Raw genomic sequence first — 20,666 nt, forward strand, 5'->3', positions numbered from 1 at the left:
TCTTTTTCTTTTCCTTCTTTTTTGTTTTTCAGACTAGTCCTTTTGTGATGAGGTAACCTTGCTGTGTGTATTAATTAATGTTTGGGGGAGTGATGTTTTTTAAATGCGTAATAGAGCAGTTTAGGGAGCTTGAGCCATGAGATGGGGCCCTGGCCATGAAGCTGGTTCTAATCAGAAGGGGGATAAAACAGAGTTTCATAAAAATCAGCAGAGTAAAGTAAAAAGCGCATAGGATTGATAAACAAGGGTCTTGGGTTTAAAACCTTCTTCTTCCACTTTGTAACAAGGGACCTTAGTTAAGGCATTTAACTGCTGCTCCTGGGACCATTTCTCTATGTGTCTAATGAGAGGGTTTGATTTAAATCACTTCTAAGGTTCTTTTGAACTTGAACATTTAGATAACATCCTTAGACCAATAGGGCTGACATCAGGCACCAGTTCCAAACACTGGAAGGGGAGTTAGGAAATTTCAGGAAGGTATGTAAAGCTCCTGGGGGAGTGGAGAGGAGGAGATGAAGGGAGAGGGGAGGAAAATGAGTGAGGTTGAGGCCTGAGTCTCAGCACAGGGGTCCCGCTTACCAGTCTAAGGGCCATACCATTCTGGATTTTAAGACTTCAAATGTTTCTACACTCCTCTAACCTTTGAAATCCCAAATAAACTTCTTCTATGCACCCCAGTCCCAGCTGGTTACAGACACTGAGGGTATAAAATATTCCTCTGTTGCTTTAGATACCTCGTAGCCAAGGGAGTGTCCATAGCCCTTTGTGTGGGAGGGATGGGTCTGAAGTCACTTGGACAACAAGCTTCACATGGTCACTCTGACTGACTCTAGGACAACAGTGAACACACCTTCTGTAGAGGCAAGTATAGGTGTGCTGATTGCCCTTTCTGAATGCAGAAAGCAAAATATTTCTCCTTTACCCCATTCCTCATATGCACACAAGGGAGACAATTCTTTTTAGCCATCTTCAAAGCAGGATGTTTTTATAGTATGTAAAAGTCAACATCAAATGCTTTCTTTTGCAGTTTCCTGACTAAATTTGTGAAACACTTGAGTAAACTGGTGTGCAGACCTTGGGTCTGTTTTTGATCATACTTTTTCTGTTGTTGTTTTTATTCATACTTCCAGTTAATTGCTATGTTTGTTTCTGTTTATACTCACAGCTAATTGCTAGGTTATTGTTTTAGCCTGGTTTCATTTGACACATAATTCAGCTTCTTTCAAAGCACAAAACATCATTTTGATTATCTGCCGTTTTTTTTTTTTTTTAAATCCACATTAAGTAAGGGAAATTGTACGATGGAAAGTCGTGGCACTTCTGAAGCTGGGTGGCCTCTCAGCACTGGTTTTTCCTTTTTCTTTTCAATCTAGTGGCTGAACAGGCAGAATCCATTGACAATCCATTGCATGAAGCTGCAAAAAGAGGTAGGTATGACTCGTTTTTATTGTGATACACAGTATGGTAAAACACACAGATGTTAATTATCTAGTTTGATGAATCTGACAAATATATACACCCATGTAAGATCAAGATCAAGATCTGGAACATTCCTATCTCCCAGAAATGTTCCCGTCCCAGTTAAATCCTTGCCTTCCCCAAAGGCAGTCTTTGAATTGCCTGCTTTCACTTTAGAGAAATATGTGGTTTTAATTTCCAGAATGTCAGTCCACAAATAGTTGGGAGTACTTTACCTGCCATGTGCTTAGTGGCAAGTGGAAAGGCATGGTCTGTGACTCCCCGAGCTCAGAGTCTGGAGGAGGAGAGACATGTGTAGCAGATCATTACAAGACCTTGTGATAAGAATAGCAATTGAAGTGTGATAAGAATAGCAATTGAAGTGTGTTTCAGTTAAGTAGGCTCTAGAGGCCAGAATGAGTAACAAGGGCAGAGGACGGGGTCTTCTTGGGGGTCCAGCATCTGGGAGAGTTGCTGTAATGCAAGCATGTATGGTGAGGATGCAGCAGGGGAGGAAAGAGCACTGGGGATGGGCCTCATACTTGGAACTTTATCCTGTAGATCAGTGGTTGTCCATTAAGCGTAATTCCTCCCTCCGAACTCTAGGACATTTGGTAATGTCTGGAGACATTCTGACTGTTAGCAGTGGGGGTATGCTGGCACTTTTTGGATGTAGGTTAGAGATGTTGTTAAACATCCTACAGTATATAGTACAACTCCCATAACAAAGAATTATCCAACCCCAAATATCCATAGGGCTGCTGTTAAGAAACCCTGCTGTAGAGAATGGAGAGTTCTTGTAAGGCCACATTGAGCTTTCTTTCGTTTAATTTTAGGTCTTTTTTTTTTTAGGGCCGCACCCACTGTATATGGAGGTACCCAGGCTGGCAGTCGAATCAGAATGGTAGCCGTCAGCCTACGCCACAGCCACAGCAACAACAGATCCGAGCCTTGTCTGCAACCGACACCACAGCTAATGGCAACCGCCGCATGCTTAACCCACTGAGCAAGGCCAGGGATTGAACCTGCATCCTCATGGATACTAGTCAGATTCGTTTCTGCTGAGATATGACGGGAACTCCAATTTTAGATCTTTTTAAAATCTGAATGTGCAAAAGGAAACCATTGGTTTAGGATTGTGTATAACTAGAATTAAACTAAATTGAAATTATAAAAATTCTTTGTAAACTAGATATTTACAGCATTAGCAAGAGAACTTTAAATTAATAGCTATACTTTAACATATAAGAGCAGCAACTTTAGGTAGGTTATTTGTTTTTTCTGTTCTTTTAAGAACTGAAAATGCTTTTTTTTTGAGAGTTGCACATGCGACATATGAAAGTTCCCAGGCTAGGCTGACTTATACCACAGCCATAGCAACATCAGATCGGAGCCACATCTGTGACCTACACCACAGCTCACTGCAATGCCATATCCTTAACACAGTGAGCGAAGCCAGGGAACAAATCTGCATCCTCATGGATACTAGTCAGGTTCATTTCCACTGAGCCACAACGGGAACCCTGGAAAATGCATTTTTAATATGAATGAGTAGTCTCTGCTTGACTGTCCCCCCTCCCCAAAAGTTCCACGATTTTACACACACACGAAAAGCACCTTTTTTTTTTTTTTCTTTTTTAATAGTCACGCTTGTGGCATATGAAAGTTTCCAGGCTAGGGATTAAATCCCAGCCACAGCTGCTACCTAAACCTAAGCTATGGCAATGCCAGATCCTTTAACCCATTGTTCAGGGTTATCGAACCCACACCACCACAGCAGCCCAAACCACTGCAGTCACATTCTTAACCTACTATGCCACAGTGGAGACTCCAACTTTTTTTTTTTAACAGAGTAAAAATAAGTGGACTCATTTAGGCAGCTCTTCCCATTAAAAATTGATATTAATGCTTTCCATGAATAAACTGGAAGTCAAAATGTACCATAGTGAATGCATCACAGGGCAGGTTTTAATTTCAGACTTATTAATCCTTTGCAAATACAAACTTATGCAGGATGAAATTGATTTAGAAGCAAAACAGAACAACCCAGAAATCTGTTTCATGTGTTTTTATAAATGTAAATTTTTTTCAGGCAACTTGAGCTGGTTGAGAGAGTGTTTGGACAACCGAGTCGGTGTTAATGGCTTAGACAAAGCTGGAAGTACTGCCCTATACTGGGCTTGTCATGGGGGCCACAAAGGTATTACATTTTGTTTGTTATCACAAATGTCTGTGCTATTGAAAATGTGCTTCATCTAGGGGAACCAGAATTAGAGAAATGAAAAAAAATTGGTTATTCTTTTTAAATCTTTCAGAACATCAGCCAAAAGCCCTGTTTTGGAAGCTCTTTAAAACAGTAGGCAAAATGTGGTTGATCAGCCTTAGTACATGGACCTCTTTCACTTGAAAGAGTGGAAGCTTTCTTCTCTCAGGCTTGGAAAGCTGACAGGAAAACAGCAGTAATATAAAAACAAACCCCAATGTCCAATCTCATAGAAGAAAGGGGCAGAATTCACTCCTCTAGCTTAGTTTTTCCCAGTTTGATTTTTTTTTTTTTTAAAGGGCCGCACCTGTGGCATGTGGCGGTTCCCAGGCTAGGGGTTGAATCGGAGTTGCAACTGCCAACCTACACCACAGCCACAGCAACTTGGGATCCAAGACTTGTCTGACCTACACCACAGCTCACAACAATGCTGGATCCTTAACCCATTGAGTGGGGCTAGGGATTGAACCCTCGTCCTCATGGATACTAGTTGGGTTTGTTACCACTAAGCCACAATGGGAACTCCCCCAGTACTCTTTTAAGTTTAAGATTTAGGGGAAAAATAGTGTTTGCTTGAGTAAGTGATTCAGTTGATAACTTTCTCCATTATAATCAATAATAATGACAAATGGAATTTCTAGATGTATTTTAGCCTGGCCAAGAATCTGCCACATCACTCACTTTTGACTGCTCTCTGCAACACGCAGAAAATAATCCCGACAATGAGAAACAAAGAACCCAACAAATTAAATAGCATTGTTAAAGGAAAATTTAAACTCAACTTAGTGATAAGACTATTAAGTACCCCAGCAAACATAATATTCCTATCACAGATGTCATGTGAAAATGCAAAAGCCAAATTATTTGAAAAAATTTCCCCTAAGTAATTTTACTTTTAGCTTCTTAGGTCTTCTATTGACCTAAATGTTGAATAATTTGTTACAAGGATTTTCTTAAGATTTGTCTAAAAAGAGTCCTCCTTTTCTCTTTAAAAATTATTATGCCCAGACCTGGTAGACTTTTACTTCCATTCTTAAATAAGATCTTTTCTATTTGAATTTCAGATATAGTGGACATGCTGTTTACTCAGCCAAACATTGAACTGAACCAGCAGGTGAGATTGCTTACACAGAAGACATTTAGCCCACCTGCCTTGCTTTTCTGGTACAGCTTTCTGGGTGTGTACAATTCTATCTTGGTGTCTTGAACTCGCTTTTTCCCATTTGTTATTTTTCATAATTTTTTTTTTTTGTCTTTTGTCACTTTAGGGCCACACCTGCAGCATATGGAGGTTCCCAGGCTAGGGGCTGAATCAGAGCTGTAGCCACTGGCCTACACCACAGCTCATGGCAATACTGGATCCTTAACCCACTGAGCGAGGCCAGGATCGAACCCGCAACTTCATGGTTCTTAGTCGGATTCGTTACTGCTGCGCCACGACGGGAACTCCTCTTTCATAAAATTTTTAAGCAAAATACTATAAGCACATAGTTAAAAAATTATTGTACGAAGTCCAAATTGTATAAAGCCCCAAATGCCTGCCTTCTCATCTATATCACTTTCAGCCTTTAGCTCTTTCTTCTCACCTTCATGCTACTAAGGAATGTGCTTATGGAGCTGTCTCATAATTCATTATCTTCATAAGTATTTTGACATTCTCTCTGGTAGGTGATGGTTTAAGCTTGTCAACTGCCCAGCTGTCTCCCAGCACCCACCACCCAATCTTTCCTCCTTTGGTCTTCCTAATGAATCATCATAGTTTTGGTTGTATTACTATATAATGCTTATAGTATTATGAATATTTAAATATCATCCATTGCTTGTAAAATGTTTTTGTTTCTGTATTTATTGATTTTTATTTAACTTTTTTTGGTATCTCACAATGACTTCTATACTTTTTTATACTCTCTTGATATATCTTTCTAAAATGTAAATTATAATCAGTTGCTTTCTCTTTTTTTCTGCTTGGAATCAGACTTCCTGAAGCCCTCTGTCTTCATTCTCTAATTGAAGCAACTCGGTCTCTATTGCCCTTTGCTGTTTTCCTGGCAAACCCTTTACCTCCTTGTTGTGTTGTATCTTCACTTTTCTGGATCCCATGTCTTCCTGTGGTTGAAAAGTACCATCAAGTAGATTCCTGAGAAAGGGGAGCCTGGGATTGACTATTTGGCTGATGGAATTCTGGGTTGAAAATGACTTCCCTAGAATTTGGCAGGCCTGGCTCCAAGTTATTCTAGTTCCCAGGGTTGCTTTTGAGATGTTTGATGCCTTTTTGAGTCCCATTGTTTTGTGCATAATCTGCTTTTCCTCTTGATTAGAGTTTTGTTCTATCCTTGGTGTTCTAAACTTTCACAGTGATGTGCTTGGGCGTGAGTCTTTTGCTGATAATTCTGGTGAACTCTTTCAGCCTGGAAAAATATCTTGTATTATTTCTTTTATAGTTTTATCTGTTTCCTTTGTTCTTTGGTTCTGGAATGCCCATTAGTAGCTATGTTGGCACTCTCAGATTGAGCTTCTAGTTTTTCTCAGAGATTTTCTCACCCTTTTGTTTTGGTCACCTTTTTCATTCCCCAGAGCTCTGTGTTAGATTTCTGTTGCTGTGTAACAAATTACCACAAATTTAGCAGCTTAGAACTAAACCTGTTTACCTTGTACTTTCTGTAAGCCAGAATTCTGGGTAGCCTAGCTAGGTTTTCTGCTCAGGGTCCCACAGATTGGGATCCAGGTTTTGGCTGGAGTGAAGTTCTCATGTGGAGCTTACCTCCTATTCCAAGTTCATTCGCATTGCTGGGAGTATTGTGTTTCTTATACCTGTGGTGCTGAGGCCCTCAGCTTTCAGAGATCACCTCTCCTGACAGTTCACAGCATGGCTGTTTGCATTCTTCCACAATGCCAGCAGGAGATTATGTTGCTAATGCTATGCCTTTTTTTTTTTTTTTTTTTTAAAGGGCCAGACCAGAGGCATATGGAAGTTCCTGGGCTAGAGGTTGAATTGGAGCTGCAGCCACAGCAGTGCTGGATCAGAGCTATGTCTGCGACCTACACCACAGCTCATCAGATCCTTAACCCCTGAGTGAGCCCTGGGATCGAACCCAAATTCTCATGGGTAGTAGTTGGGTTCTTGACTGACTGTGCTGCAGTGGGAACTCTTGCAGTGCCTTTTTAAGATTAGGTCACGTCCATGCAGGATAATTGATTTTTGATGAACCTAACATCAACTGATTAGAAAACTAAATATGGGAGTGATATCCTGGTATATTCACTGGTCTAACCTGCACTCAAGGGGGGGAAATTGTTTACGGGATGAATCCTGGGGACAAGGAGCAGGGAGCTGTCTTAGCATTGTCTACTACAAGGTCTTTTTTACTGTGACATTTACATAGCACCTTTTTCTTGTTTCATTTCATAGTACCACTTTATATTTCTTTTATATTAATTGCATATTTTAAAAATATTTTCTGCTATTCCTATCTTTTCCCTTTGAGATCTGTTAGTTTTTTTTTTTTTTTCTGTTAGTTTTATTTAATCTTTCTTCAAATACTGGAGTCTGTCCTTGATTACCTAGTGCCTCTGTCTGCTCATGTATGAGTGTGATTGGGGGCTCTGTGCTGGTGAGGCTTGTTAACTGGTGGGCTTCTCTGTAGGATGAAGTGGTGAGGTCCTGGCTGTTTTGTGGGGTTATAACCAGATGCCAGCATAAATACTCTCTTCCTGACCCACAGTGGGGCTGTTCACTTCTACCTGAGAAGTTTTCTCCACCCTCCTCTCTGGGGGTGGATGCTAGACTGGATCCACTGGGGTGGTGGGGTAGGTAAAGGCAGCTGGAAGAGGGGGTTTACCACTCAGTTTAGGTTTTTCAGCTACCCCCCCGCTTTTAGTTCCTGGCCTAATTGCTACCTTCTCTTGTACCTCCAAGTTCCGTGAGCTTGGAAACTCTCTGGTTAATTTCTTTTTTTCTTTCTTTCTTTTTTTTTTTTTTTTTTTTTTTTGCTTTTAGGGCTGTACCCATGGCATATGGAGATTCCCAGGCTAGGGATTGAATTAGAGCTATAGCTGCAGGCCTACACCACAGCCACAACAACGCAGGATCCAAGCCATGTCTGCAACCTATACCACAGCTCATGGCAACGCTGGATCCTTAACCCACTGAGAGAGGCCAGGGATCGAACCTGCAACCTCATGGTTCCTAGTTGGATTCGTTTCCGCAGAGCACAACAGCAACTCCTCTCTGGTTAATTTCTCAGCAGGGTAATTCTACCATCTGTACTGGGTGGCCTGGCAGCAAGGAGAGAGGAAGGTGATCTGGGGTTCTAGGGTTCTAATTACTCCTTAGAAAGTTTCAGCCAGTACTCTTGGTTTCACTCCCATGCCTCATCCATTCCTTCATCATCTCCAGGCATCTCTAGTTCCTAATTCACACTGGTGTCTGCGGGGAAAATATGCCTGCTTCCTCCTGACATCTCCCTCCGCAGACAGCTGAGTTTCCACTTGTGCTCTGCCAAGTCCATTTCTACTACTCTAGCCCATCGCCTCTCCCCAAATGACTCACCTCTCATCTCTCCAGTCTCCTTTCCCTCTTCGGAATTTTACATGATTTTATAACTTTGTTCTCATTTTCTGTTTACTTAGGTTAGAGTAAACCTAAGTTCATGCATGTTCGCAGTCCACACTCTTGTTTTTAAATGCTCCCCTTTCTTGTTATCACCACAGAACAAGTTGGGAGATACAGCTTTGCATGCTGCTGCCTGGAAGGGTTATGCGGATATCGTCCAGTTGCTTCTGGCAAAAGGTAAAGCGTGCCTAGTTTATCTCGTTATTGCTTACCTTGAAAACTAGGCTATATCCAGTTACACCATTTGAAAGAGTAGGGAAACTTATTTTATTTTTGTCTTTTTGTCTTTTTAGGTCCGCCTCAGGGGCATATGGAGGTTCCCAAGCTAGGAGTTGAATTGGAGTTGTAGCTGCTGGCCTATGCCACAGCCACAGCCACATGGGATCTGAGCCTCACCTGTGATCTACACCACATCTCAGGGCAAAGCTGGATCCTTAACCCACTGAGGGAGGCCAAGGATCGAACCTGCATCCTCATAGACACTAGTCAGGCTCCCTAACCACTGAGCCATGATGGGAATTCCAAGACTTGTTTTATTTTATTTTATTTATTTATTTAGGTCTTTTTTTTTGTCTTTTTAGGGCTGCATTCAGGGTTCTGCATATGGAGATTCCCAGGCTAGGGGTCTTATCAGAGCTATAGCTGCTGGCCTACGCCACAGGCACAGCAATGCCAGATTTGAGCTGCATCTTTGACCTACACCACAGCTCATGGCAATGCCAGATCCTTAACCCACTGAGCAAGGGCAGGGATCAAACCTCATGGTTCCTAGTTGGATTCATTTCTGCTACATGATGACGGGAACTCCAAGGCTTCTTATTTTATTTTATTTTAAATTTAATTTTATTTATTTTTTTGTCTTTTTGCCTTTTCTAGGACTGATCCTGTGGCATATGGAGATTCCCAGGCTAGGGGTTGAATTGGAGCTGCAGCCACTGGCCTACACCAGAGCCACAGCAGCACAGGATCCGAGCCGCGTCTGCAACCTACACCACAGCTCACAGCAACGCTGGATCCTTAACCCACTCAGCAAGGGCAGGGATCGAACCTGTAACCCCATGATTCCCAGCCGGATTCATTAACCACTGTGCCATGACAGGAACTCCGGCTTCTTATTTTAAAACTGAGATCTTAATCTCCACTCTGGGTGCCTCACAGAATTGTTATAAGTGGCATGATAGAGGTAATCTGTGTAGGTTTTTGATTTTAAATTCAAAGCTTGGTAGGCTTTAAAATTACATATACTACTTTTAGTAAGAATTTATTGCATATTTCTGCAGGATTAAAGGGTTGAGGTGTGTGTGTGTGTCTATACATGTGATTGCACACATGCAGAGACAATCTGCCTAAGAGAGCTGTATGGGTAAAGTTACCAAGGTCCCTGTTCTCGTGGCAGTCTTGACAGATAAGAATGTGATAGCTATACTGTACTGCTTTGAGCCGAGCAGGTGTGAGCTATCCAGAGAATAAGATACCTGATTCCCACAATCATTTTCACAATAATTTTTATATTGTTTACATGATAAAGTGATAATTTTTTTTTGGATATACCAGGTCAAATATAATATATAATTAAAATGAATTTCACTTTTGCAGTTCCCATTGTGGCTTAGTGGTTAACAAACCTGACTAGTATCCATGAGGACACGGGTTCGATCTCTGGCCTCGCTCAGTGGTTAAGGATCTAGCGTTGCTGTGAGTTGTGGTGTAGGTCACAGATGAGGCTCAGATCCTGCATTGCTGTGACTGTGGTGTGAGCCAGCAGCTACAACTCCGATTCGACACCTAGTGTGGGAACCTCCAAATGCTGCAGAGGCAGCCCTAAAAAGACCAAAAAAAAAAAAATGAATTTCACTTTTTGAAAAATGTGGCTACTAGAAAAGTTTAAATTACATCTGTAGCTCACATAATTTTCTGTTGGACAGCACTGATTGAGAGGGACACAGGAAATGCTTGCTTTCTTCTCTAGTATCCTGTCTCTGAATGTTCCCCATCCTGACAGAAATCATGTTTGTAAGTTCTCAACTGTAATTTAAAGTAAGATATGATTCATCACAGAACTATGAGCCATCAGGATTTTTGACCTGTAGCACAGTGAGAGAATGAGGTTTTCCATGTAACCTGAGCTTTGGAGAGATGTAAATCTGCTCACGAGAGATTTTCACTCACAATTGCCATATTCCTAATTAAAAATACTGCTTTTTCTTGACAATATCTTTGTGCCTTTGAGTTTTGGGACATTTGTTTATTGAAGAGGATGTGGTCGCAAAGGAAATGGCACTCTCAAACAGTGGCAGAAAGTGTGAATTGATAAGCCTTCTTGGGAGGCAATCTGACAGTAGCTAGCAGAATGAAAACATGCATATCCTAACATTTCAGAACCACTTCTAGGAAGCCACCCTTAGTTTCTTATAAAAACTAAGATGTTGTTCAAGAAGTTTCATGGCAGTATTGTTTGTAATAATGAAAATTAGAAACAGCTTAAGTGCCCTCAGTAGAGGGGTGGTTAAATAAATTTTGGAATGTCCACAAAATAGAATACTTATCAGTGTTTAAATGATTGAGTTACAAGTATATGTACTGCTAAGGAATGAATACCACTATATTGTTAATTTCAGAAAAAATCAAACCTAGTGGTTATGGGTTGGGGGGGAAGGGAGGGGTCAAGATAGAGGTAGATTGAGAGGTACAGACTACTTTGTATAAAATAAATAAAATATATACAAGGATATATGGCACAATGCAGGGAATAGAGCCATTGTTTTATGATAACTGTGAAAAGAATATAATCTTTAAATATTGTGAACCACTATTTTGAACACCTAAAACTTACATAAAATTGCATATCATTGATAACTCAGTTTTTTAAAAAAGGAAAAGAAAAATATCACTGGCAAAAAAAGAGTCAAATTGCAGACTAATACCTCAAGTATGATTTTGTGTATATGTCCACATATGCCTGTGAATACATTCTTGCATGTAAGGAAGTTGGGAACCGATGCCCATTTATTGGGAATGGTCACTTCTGGGGAAGGTAAAAGAGGGGAAAGAAGGGGTTAGTTGAGGGCTGAAATGAGAGGTAAGTTTTTGTTCAGCATATTTCTGTATTTTTGAATCTTGGACAATGAGAATGTATTCATGAATTCTGATGTAATTTATAACACAGCAAAGATGAAGAAAAAAGTGAATAGAAGATGGGCTATAGGAACAATGAATTGCCTTTGGATTTTAGTGTTACTGTTCTGCTAACATGCTTGAGAATATATGGAAGATAAATATTAATCCCTTCAAGTTCAACTCACATAGTCTTTTCTAAAGACCTTCTTTAACTGAGGAGGCAAAGGATGTGTTGATTTTAATCTCCAAAAACTCCTGCCAAGGCCCACCAAGTCCACCTGATTTAGGATTTTACCCCAGGGACAGTAAAATCCTCACTGAAAAATTTACATGCAATTTTTTAGGAACTTGAAAGGAAAGGCTGTATTTTAATTGTGTATAATTATTACAGGTGGAACAACAAGCTCCCTGATCAAAGGTGCTAAATATGCTGTTACTGTTTTGAGAAAGTTTTGCTGTTTGGAAAGAGCTTACTTGGGGCAGAATGGTTCTCTCGTTAGTTTTGCCACAAGTGATTAGTTTGGATTGAAAGAGCATTGGCTGTTATGTAATCAACATTGCTCTTTGTTATATGAGGAAATAGTTAAGAGAGTAAATCCTAGGAGTTCTCATCACAAGGAAAAAAGTTTTTTTTCCATTCCATTAATTTTGTATCCATACGAAATGATGCTGTTCACTCAACTTACTGTGATAGTCATTTCATGATGTATGTAAGTCACGTCATTATGCTGCCCACCTTAAACTTACACAGTGCTGTCAATTATATCTCAATAAAATTGGAGAAAAAAAGAAACTAAAAAAAAAGAGGATTGGCTGCTACTGTAGAGTCTTTAAACACCTAATTTACTCTTTTGTGTTGGGGAAGGTGCTAGAACAGACTTAAGGAACAATGAGAAGAAACTGGCCCTGGACATGGCTACTAATGCTGCCTGTGCATCTCTCCTGAAAAAGAAACAGGGAACAGGTACGTGTTTTTTAAGCGTGTTTATTTATTTATTTTTGTCTTTTTAAGGCCGCACCCATGGCATATGGAGGTTGCCAGGCTAGGGGTTGAATCAGAGCTGCCAGCCTATACCACAGCCATAGCAACATCAGATCTGAGCCTCGTCTTCGACCTGCAGCATAGCTCATGTCAATGTCGCATCCTTAACCCATTGAGCAAGGCCAGTGATCAAACCTGCGTCCTTGTGGATCCTAGTCAGATTCATTTCCACTGAGCCACGACAGGACTCCCAGGTTTTAATCCTTGATTTTAATCCTTCTTCCTCTTGGTGCCATCAGGACTAAGATTTATTGATTTAATGTAGGGGAAAATTTTTTTCATGTCAAACTCTTCAGGTGATTCCAAAGTTGGATTTTATATCCTTGGTCTGAATCGAAACCTCCAACATGGTAAAATACCTTTATGCAACAAGTTTGAAGAGCCTTTGATTTTTTGCTGTGATTAGTATGTTTCTTTTGTTACTTGCAATTAACTTTTCATTACAGCTTTTCATTACAGCTCTCATAATAGCTTTTCATTATAGCTCTTATCAGAGAACTATTGTCTCCATATTCTCCTTTCAGATATGCTTTTATGAGTGGTCTTCTCAATATTTTTAAAATTAAGCACTTGCTAGCTTTATGATTATACCCTCTCTCTCTCTCTCTTTTTTTTTTTTTTGTCTTTTTAGGGCCGCACCTATGGCATATGGAGGTTTCCAGGTTAGGAGTCGAATTGGAACTGTAGCTGCTAGCCTATGCCACAGCCACAGCAATGCCAGATTGAAGCTGCATCTGTGACTTACACCACAGCTCATGGCAACACCGGATCCTTAACCCACTGAGTGGGGCCAGGGATTGAATCTGCGTCCTCATGGATGCTAGTCAGATCATTTCCACTGAGCCATGATGGGAACTCCCAATATTTTCTATTTTAAATGAGGGTATCAATACACTGTAATCAAAATTATTCTAGACTGTGTAAACATATTGGTATGTATTCACAGGTCTGTAGGTGGTTTTTAAAGGCAGAATGTACATCCCATTTTTTTTTTTTTTGGCCACACCCATGGCATGTGGAAGTTCCTAGGCCAGGGATTGAATCCACACCATAGCAGTGACCAGAGCCACTGCAGTGACAATGCCAGATCCTTAACCCACTGTGCCATACTTAAGGATAATGTCTACTGATGTGGGGAAAGAGGTCTGAAACGTTCACATACAGTTCTGTCAAAGTGTGGCGGTTTTGAAAAGGAAAGAAAAGAAAAGGTGTTAAACACATTTGTGTCATTCGTGATGACTGTTCGGAGACTGGCTGTTTATTTGACTTCTCAGTGTGTAGCCTATTTAATGTTCCTCCAGATTCATTCTACTGTGATGATTCCTGAAAAGAGTGCTAGGGAGGGTGGAAAGAGTTAGAAAAAAAAAAAAGGCAGAAGATACCACTTTGATGTATGAGACTGTAATGGATAGGTTGTTGTTGTTATTGTTGTTTTATATTTTTAGGGTGCCACCCATGGCCTATGGAGGCTCCCAGGCTAGGGGTTGAATTGGAGCTGTAGCTGCCAGCCTATGCCACAGCCACAGCGACGTGGGATCCAAGCTGTGTCTGTGACCTATACTACAACTAATGGCAAAGCTGGATTCTTAACCACTGAGCAAGGTCAGGGATTGAACCCACATTGTCATGGATACCAGTCAGGTTTCTTAACCACTGAGCCACGATGGACACTCTATGTAATGGATACATTTTTTACATGCCATTTTCTAGAAAAGAACTACGGTAATGGGAGACACCTTTTGCAAGTCTTTGCATTGCTACTAATCATCCTGGACTTTTTCAGTATTGCTTTAGAATCTGAAGTTTCTACTGATCCATGTTGGTGGAGAATCACCAAAACAACTTTTTAGAAATTTCCATTATACAGGCTAAGTGCATCTGTTTTCATTTTATTCTTACTGTATTATCTTTTTCAGAGTTCTTAAACTTGAATAATGAAGTACTATTTTTATCACTTGAATCAAATTCCCATTAATTTTTGAACCCTTGGAAAACTTATTTCTTCCTTAGGTATCCTTTGGTTTCTGAAAAGAAGCAGTATTATGCTGTATCACAATCCATTTCTAGCAGAAGCAATAAAATAGAGTCAGTCTCCTGGTTCCCTGCTTTAGTCAATCAAAAACGGCAAGCAGAGTTCCCCATCATAGCTCATTGGTAATGAACTAGTATCCATGAGGATGCGGGTTCGATTCCTGGCCTCACTCAGTGGGTTAAGGATCCCACGTTAGCATGAGCTGTGGTATAGGTCACAGATCTGGCTCAGATCTAGTGTTGCTGTGGCCGTGGCATGGGCTGGCACCTGCAGCTCCAGTTCCGCCCCAGCCTGGGAACTTCCATATGCCACAGGTGCAGCCCTAAAAAGACCGGAAAAAAAAAAAAAAAGAATGGCAAACAGACCCCCTGTTGGCTTGCCAGAGGATCTTCCTAGCATCATCTTCTTCACCTCTCATTAAACTCCCATCATAGTCCTCATGAATCCATTGTTCCTCTTATCCTTTATTTCAGTTAAGTGTTCCAGATTCTTATTTCACTTCAGTTGAGGTAAAGTGTAAACTCTTAAGCAGTTTGAGATTCCTTATTTAAGCCATGAATGTTCACTGACAGAGCAAGTCTTTCTTTAAAGTAATTACCCGTGCATAGGTGAATATAGGTTCTACCAAATGAGTAAGTGTGTACCAGCTGAGTGGTGCTCCCCAGCTACATGCTGACTGAGAAGCCGTGTTTGCAGCCCTGTGGGAGAGACAGTTTTACTTGAGGTGGACCTCCCACCCCCTTCTGCCTTGGTGGGGTCAGGAAGTCGGACTGTGGCCTCACTTCCTCTCTTTGCCGCTGACTTCCTATTGCTCTATGGACACCTCCACAATGTCCTGACCAAGGAGCAAGTTTCTTATGAGCTAAAGATTATCAGTGTCTCATGCACACTGTGAGTTTGATTGTGATAAACAAGGAAAACATCACACTTGCTCAGACCTCAGAGAGACCCAGAAGTCTCTGCCTGAGCAAATAGAGCTGAAAGAGTCAGGTGACAAACTGTTCTGTTTCCCCTTGCCTTGCTGTGGTCTGTATGGACCTTTCCTTCTCTCTCTCCTTTTTTTTTTTTTTTTTTTGGTGTGGGGGAGGAGAGGTATGTGCCCACAGCATGCAAAAGTTCCTGGGCCAGGAATTGAACTCTCGCCGCAGCAGTGTCTGGAACCATAGCAGTGATGACGCTGGATCCTTAACTGCTAGGCCACTAGGGAACTCCTCCTCTCTCTTGTATAATCTAAATCAGTTTATACCCTCCCTCATATTGACTTTCCCTTTCTCCTTCCTTTTTTCTCAATAATCATCTTTCCTAAACCTATAAAGACTCTTAAAAAACTACATTTTCATCAAATAATATTGTGATGTTCTAAATTTGCTATTTTCTCTTATATGCTTGTTTTTTATCTTTTGCTTACTTATTTACTTGTCTATTTACAGTTTGTTTAAGTAGGGTCCAAATTGATAGATATGTCTTTTTTTTTTTGTCTTTGTTTTTTCAAATTTTTAATTTTTTTTTTTTGTCTTTTGTCTTTTTAGGACTACACCCACGGCATGTGGAGGTTCCCAGGCTAGGGGTGTCTAGTCAGAACTGTAGCCGCCAGCCTATGCCACAGCCACAGCCACAGCAGCATCTGCGACCTACACCACAGCTTACGGTAATGCTAGATTCCCAACCACTGAGTGAGGCCAGGGATTGAACCTACATCCCCATGGATACTAGTCAGATTTGTCTCCACTGTGCCACAATGGGAATTCCTTGACCCTTTTAAAATGAAACTGTCATTGATAGGATCCTTGTTTTATGGCATTAGAAGAGGCTTCAGTTTCATCATTTATAGTTTCTGCCCCAAACTTGTAATCAGTCATTTCTCCAATGAGCATGGGCTTGTATTTGAGACCATATTCTGGGGGCTATAACATGTTTTAATGCACTTATACTTACATTTCAATTTTTCCCTTAAAAATTGTACCTAGCGTAATCTGTTGCTATAGAAATTTGACTAGACAGTTTAAATTTGACTGGACAGGTGAACGCTTAAAAACTCTGTCTTCTGGAGTTCCTGTTGTGGTGCAGCAGAAATGAATCTAACTAGTACCATGAGGATGCAGGTTCGATCCCTGGCCTCACTCAGTGTGTCAGAGATCTGGCATTGTTATGAGCTGTGGTTTAGGTCACAGATGAGGTAAGGATCCCGAGTTACTGTGGCTGGGCATAGACCAGTAGCTGCAGCTGCAATTACACCCCTGGCCTGGGAACTTCAGTACGCCACAGGTGTGGCCCTAAAGAACAAAAAAAAAACAAAACAAAACAAACAAAAAACTAGATGTCTTCCTTTCGAACCCTGTACAGAATTGACTTAGCATTTGATGGAGTTTGCTCTTTCTACTTTAAAATGTTTATTTTTCACTTCAGTCTCCTTTGCTTCTGAGTATACTTACCGGTGTTTTCTTTTTTGTCTTTTTAGGGCTGCACTCATAGCATATGGGGTTTCCCAGGCTAGGGGTCTAATCAGAGCTGTAGCCGCTGGCCTACGCCACAGCAACGAGGGATCTGAGCCGCTGTCTTTGACCTACACCACAACTCACGGCAATACTGGATCCTTAACCTGCTGAGTGAGGCCAGAGATCTAACCGGAAGCCTCATGGTTTCTAGTCTGCTGCGCCACGATGGGAACTCCACTTACCAATGTTTTCTAAAATGAAACTGAGGCTTTGTGTTTTCTTTCTCTTTCTTTCCTTCCCACCCCCCTTATTAGTTATCTTTCTATCCAGTGACCCTGTCTTGAGCTAAGGCCGCAGGCTGTCGACTCACAGAAGTCACCCAGTGCCCTTGTCTTTGGGAGAGGAGTTTGGAAGCAGGATTGTTAGAGTGGTTGGGCTTCTGGTGTGTTCCACGCTGGTTGTGGTGCATGTGGCTGTTTATATTTTGTGTGAAATCGACTAACGGTACCTTAGCACCAGGTGCTTTAACTTTCTGCACGGCTGGGTGACACACAGACAAATGTATTTGTCAGCCTCTGTGGCAACGGAATCTGATCAGGTAGACTGGAAAACAAAAGTAGAAAAAGATCCTCAGGGAAAATACTGAGGACAGATTAAAGTTTGTTGAATTGTCAGGGGCTTTGAAAGTGAAAACAAAATCTGAGTCATTTGTAATTTCTCTGTTTTGCTCCCCCCCACCATTCCTTTTAGATGCAGTTCGAACATTAAGCAATGCTGAGGACTATCTTGATGATGAAGACTCAGATTAATTCCCTTCTGGAGCTTTGAGATCTGAAACTTCTGTTGCTTTTGCCATTTCAAAACCTTGTCTTTGCCAGAGGAGTGTTGGTAACTGTAAAAAAAAAAAAAAAAGTCTATATGAACATGGCAGTGTTGTACTGTGAGTAGAACATGTAAATGAATAGTTTTCACCTTCTGTTTGCCAATAAGTGACTGGATATTTTGCTGTATAAAGTACGTTGTTGTGCATCAGAATAGAATAAGAAGAGATTATTTCTATTTATCAAGCTTAAAGGAATTTAAAAATGTTTTTCCTATAAAAAAAAATCAGGTTTTTTTTGTTTTGTTTTGTTTTTTAGTTAAAGTTCTTTACCTCAAGGATTGAGTTATTTTGAATGGAGTTTTCAAGGGAGGGAATGCTTATTATAATAATAAACCAAAAGACTTAACAGAAAATCGTCAGCTATTCTGACAAAAATAAACATTTTAAGAGAATTTATTTCTTCTGTCTGTTTTGTGGTATCACTCTTTGCTGGTAAATAAATAAAGACTTTTATATTCATATTTAGGTAAAGGCTGATTTGATTTTTTAAATTATATTTTGTATTATTAGGATGGAAGAATCATAGTAGCCAAATTTCTGTTCAGCCTTCTCTATATCTGTTTTGATTAAAGTTAAGGCAACAATCATTGAGAAGCTATATTTCTAATAAAATACATTTACTTTAATAATTATGAGACTTTCCATTTTATCTCCAATGTTGTATTTAATGTGGAAAAAAACCAAGCAACTCATTACAGTTTGCTTAAGGTTTGAAAGATTTTAAAAAAACTGATTTCCCTATCTTGGAAGATGCCATAGTTTTCCATAATGGAGTAGCCTAGAGCCATGAAATTTTTTCATATTCAGTTTTTCACATTGGTAACATTTATTTTCTCTAACATGGCTCTAGCTCATAATGACCTGGATTCTGTTGCTAAAACATCACCTTAAGAGAGCAGGGAGCCTTGTGTATTATGGAAGTGACACTCCATTTGAGATTCTAATTTTATATCACCACAGCAATAGTATTGAAAGTGACATGATCATTGTCATTTGCCTAGATTCCAGGCCCCAGACCCAGAAGTACATTTTGCAAGAAGATTGGGATACTAATTTAAAAAAAACACATTGGTGAGGAGAAGGAAATGTTTGAAGAAGGAAGTGGGTTAGCTCAGGAAATGAATAACTGCCTCTGGAGGAGTCTCTTCTGTCTGTGACTTTGGTTTTTCTCTCTGTGGGTGCTTTGAGAAAAGATACCTTGAGAAGTCTGTTTGAGGTCTATCAAGCACCCCAAATACATTTTAGTAGAAAGACATTTGTAGGCATGAGGGAGTGGGATGGACTGGGAGTTTGTGATTAGTAGGTGCAAACTATAAATTTAGAGTGGATAAACAAGGTCCTACTGCATAGCACAAGGAACTGAGTCCAATCTCTTTGATAGAATATGTTAGGGGATGATGTGAGAAAACATTTTTATGTATATAAATATATATATGATATATATATATATATGACTCAGTTACTTTGCTGTACAGCAGAAATTGGCACAACATTGTAAGTCAACTATACTTTAATAAAAAAAGAAAAAAGAAAAAAGACATTTGTACAAGTAGTGACAGCAAAAGATGAACATAAAATCTGAAATTAGTAAAAGAGGATATTTTATTTTTAAAACAAATGTTATTAAATTTGAATTAAACCTTTTTATTTCTTCCTAAGCCTAAACTTGAAGATATGACATTCTTGTTGAAATTTTGTTCTCACAGAAAGAACATTTTAAGAATTGGTTTTTTAAAATGGGGCTTATGCCTTAACAAAAAGCTTTTGGAAATCTCTAGCTTTTTGCTGTTGTTTACTTTGGGCCTGGAGTAATCAGAATAGATGCCAACTAAGGGCTCTTAATTTTTAAAACTTCATTTGAGATAAGAGAGTTTGTAGGAACAGAGATAATTTTTATGAACATACTAAGTGCTCAATTTAGGTATATAATGAGAAAAATAATAGTAGAGGAGTTACTGTCATTGCTTTTAACATTATCAAACCTAAGATAATTCTAGAAAGTTGGCTAACTATATATAGTTTTTTTGGCAGTGGAAGGCAGACTTAGGTATATACACATATTTGTGGTTGAAAGAGCACAGTGCCTTTAGCTGTGGTTGAAACTCCATGGGAAAATGTATTTTGCTTGTTTATTCAGTCTGGCTTATCTGTGCTTTCTCAGAGATTTTTTAATGCTGAGCTCAGCAACAAAATTTGGTTCAAGGAACTTGCCACCACTCTTGACTCTGCACAGAGAAAAGCTTTGATTATATTCTGGAAATGGCTTTGGAGGTTTTGCTGTAACCTGAGCTTTCTGACCGTCACTCTGGCCTGAACTCCTTCCCAGCCACTGCATCCTTTATGTGGAAAGTGCTTTCAGCCTCTTGGGCAATGAGATACTTGTCCAGCTATAGGCCTCGTGACCTCATGCAAAGAACAGTTTTATCATAGTTTCCCATTTTAGTTTCTTTCTGACACTGGTCTGTTGCAAATTATTTGTTGTTGGGCTGCCATGCATTACAGTTGCAGTTTCTGCATTTTTTTCAGTGAGCCCTCTCATTGGCTGCTTTTAAAAATATGATTGGCCATGTTGTTCCACAAAGGGAAATGTTAAGCAAAGCAGTGGTGACCTTATGTTTTTAATTGTAAAAAACAAACTGGAAATAATGCTGAAAATGAAATCTGAGATAATTTTAAGCAGAGAAAAACATAATATTTCCGTATAAGCTTTCTTCATAAATGTTCTTTACTGCATAGACTTTCTGATGTACTGGTATTTCTTCTTTTGTGAATCATGTATTTCTCATCTTATCTTGTAAATGGTGATTTCTGATAGGCTACAAAA

The 20,666-nt window shown here is 39.9% G+C and overlaps 1 protein-coding gene across 1 annotated transcript in view; it reads left to right on the forward strand.

The window, feature by feature from the left end:
• The window catches only part of OSTF1 (osteoclast stimulating factor 1), a 53,568-nt gene extending 35,334 nt beyond the window's left edge, over window positions 1–18,234 (forward strand). Inside the window, exons 5-10 of the mRNA XM_047767783.1 lie at window positions 1,374–1,427; window positions 3,551–3,658; window positions 4,786–4,835; window positions 8,432–8,510; window positions 12,316–12,414; window positions 17,710–18,234. Coding sequence (XP_047623739.1) covers window positions 1,374–1,427; window positions 3,551–3,658; window positions 4,786–4,835; window positions 8,432–8,510; window positions 12,316–12,414; window positions 17,710–17,768 — 449 coding nt within the window. The 3' untranslated portion in view covers window positions 17,769–18,234. The remainder of the gene's footprint in view (window positions 1–1,373; window positions 1,428–3,550; window positions 3,659–4,785; window positions 4,836–8,431; window positions 8,511–12,315; window positions 12,415–17,709) is intronic.
• The last annotated feature ends 2,432 nt before the right edge of the window (window positions 18,235–20,666 follow it).

Source organism: Phacochoerus africanus, chromosome 2 (genome assembly GCF_016906955.1).
Source record: "Phacochoerus africanus isolate WHEZ1 chromosome 2, ROS_Pafr_v1, whole genome shotgun sequence".
NCBI classification, from domain to species: Eukaryota; Metazoa; Chordata; class Mammalia; order Artiodactyla; family Suidae; genus Phacochoerus; species Phacochoerus africanus.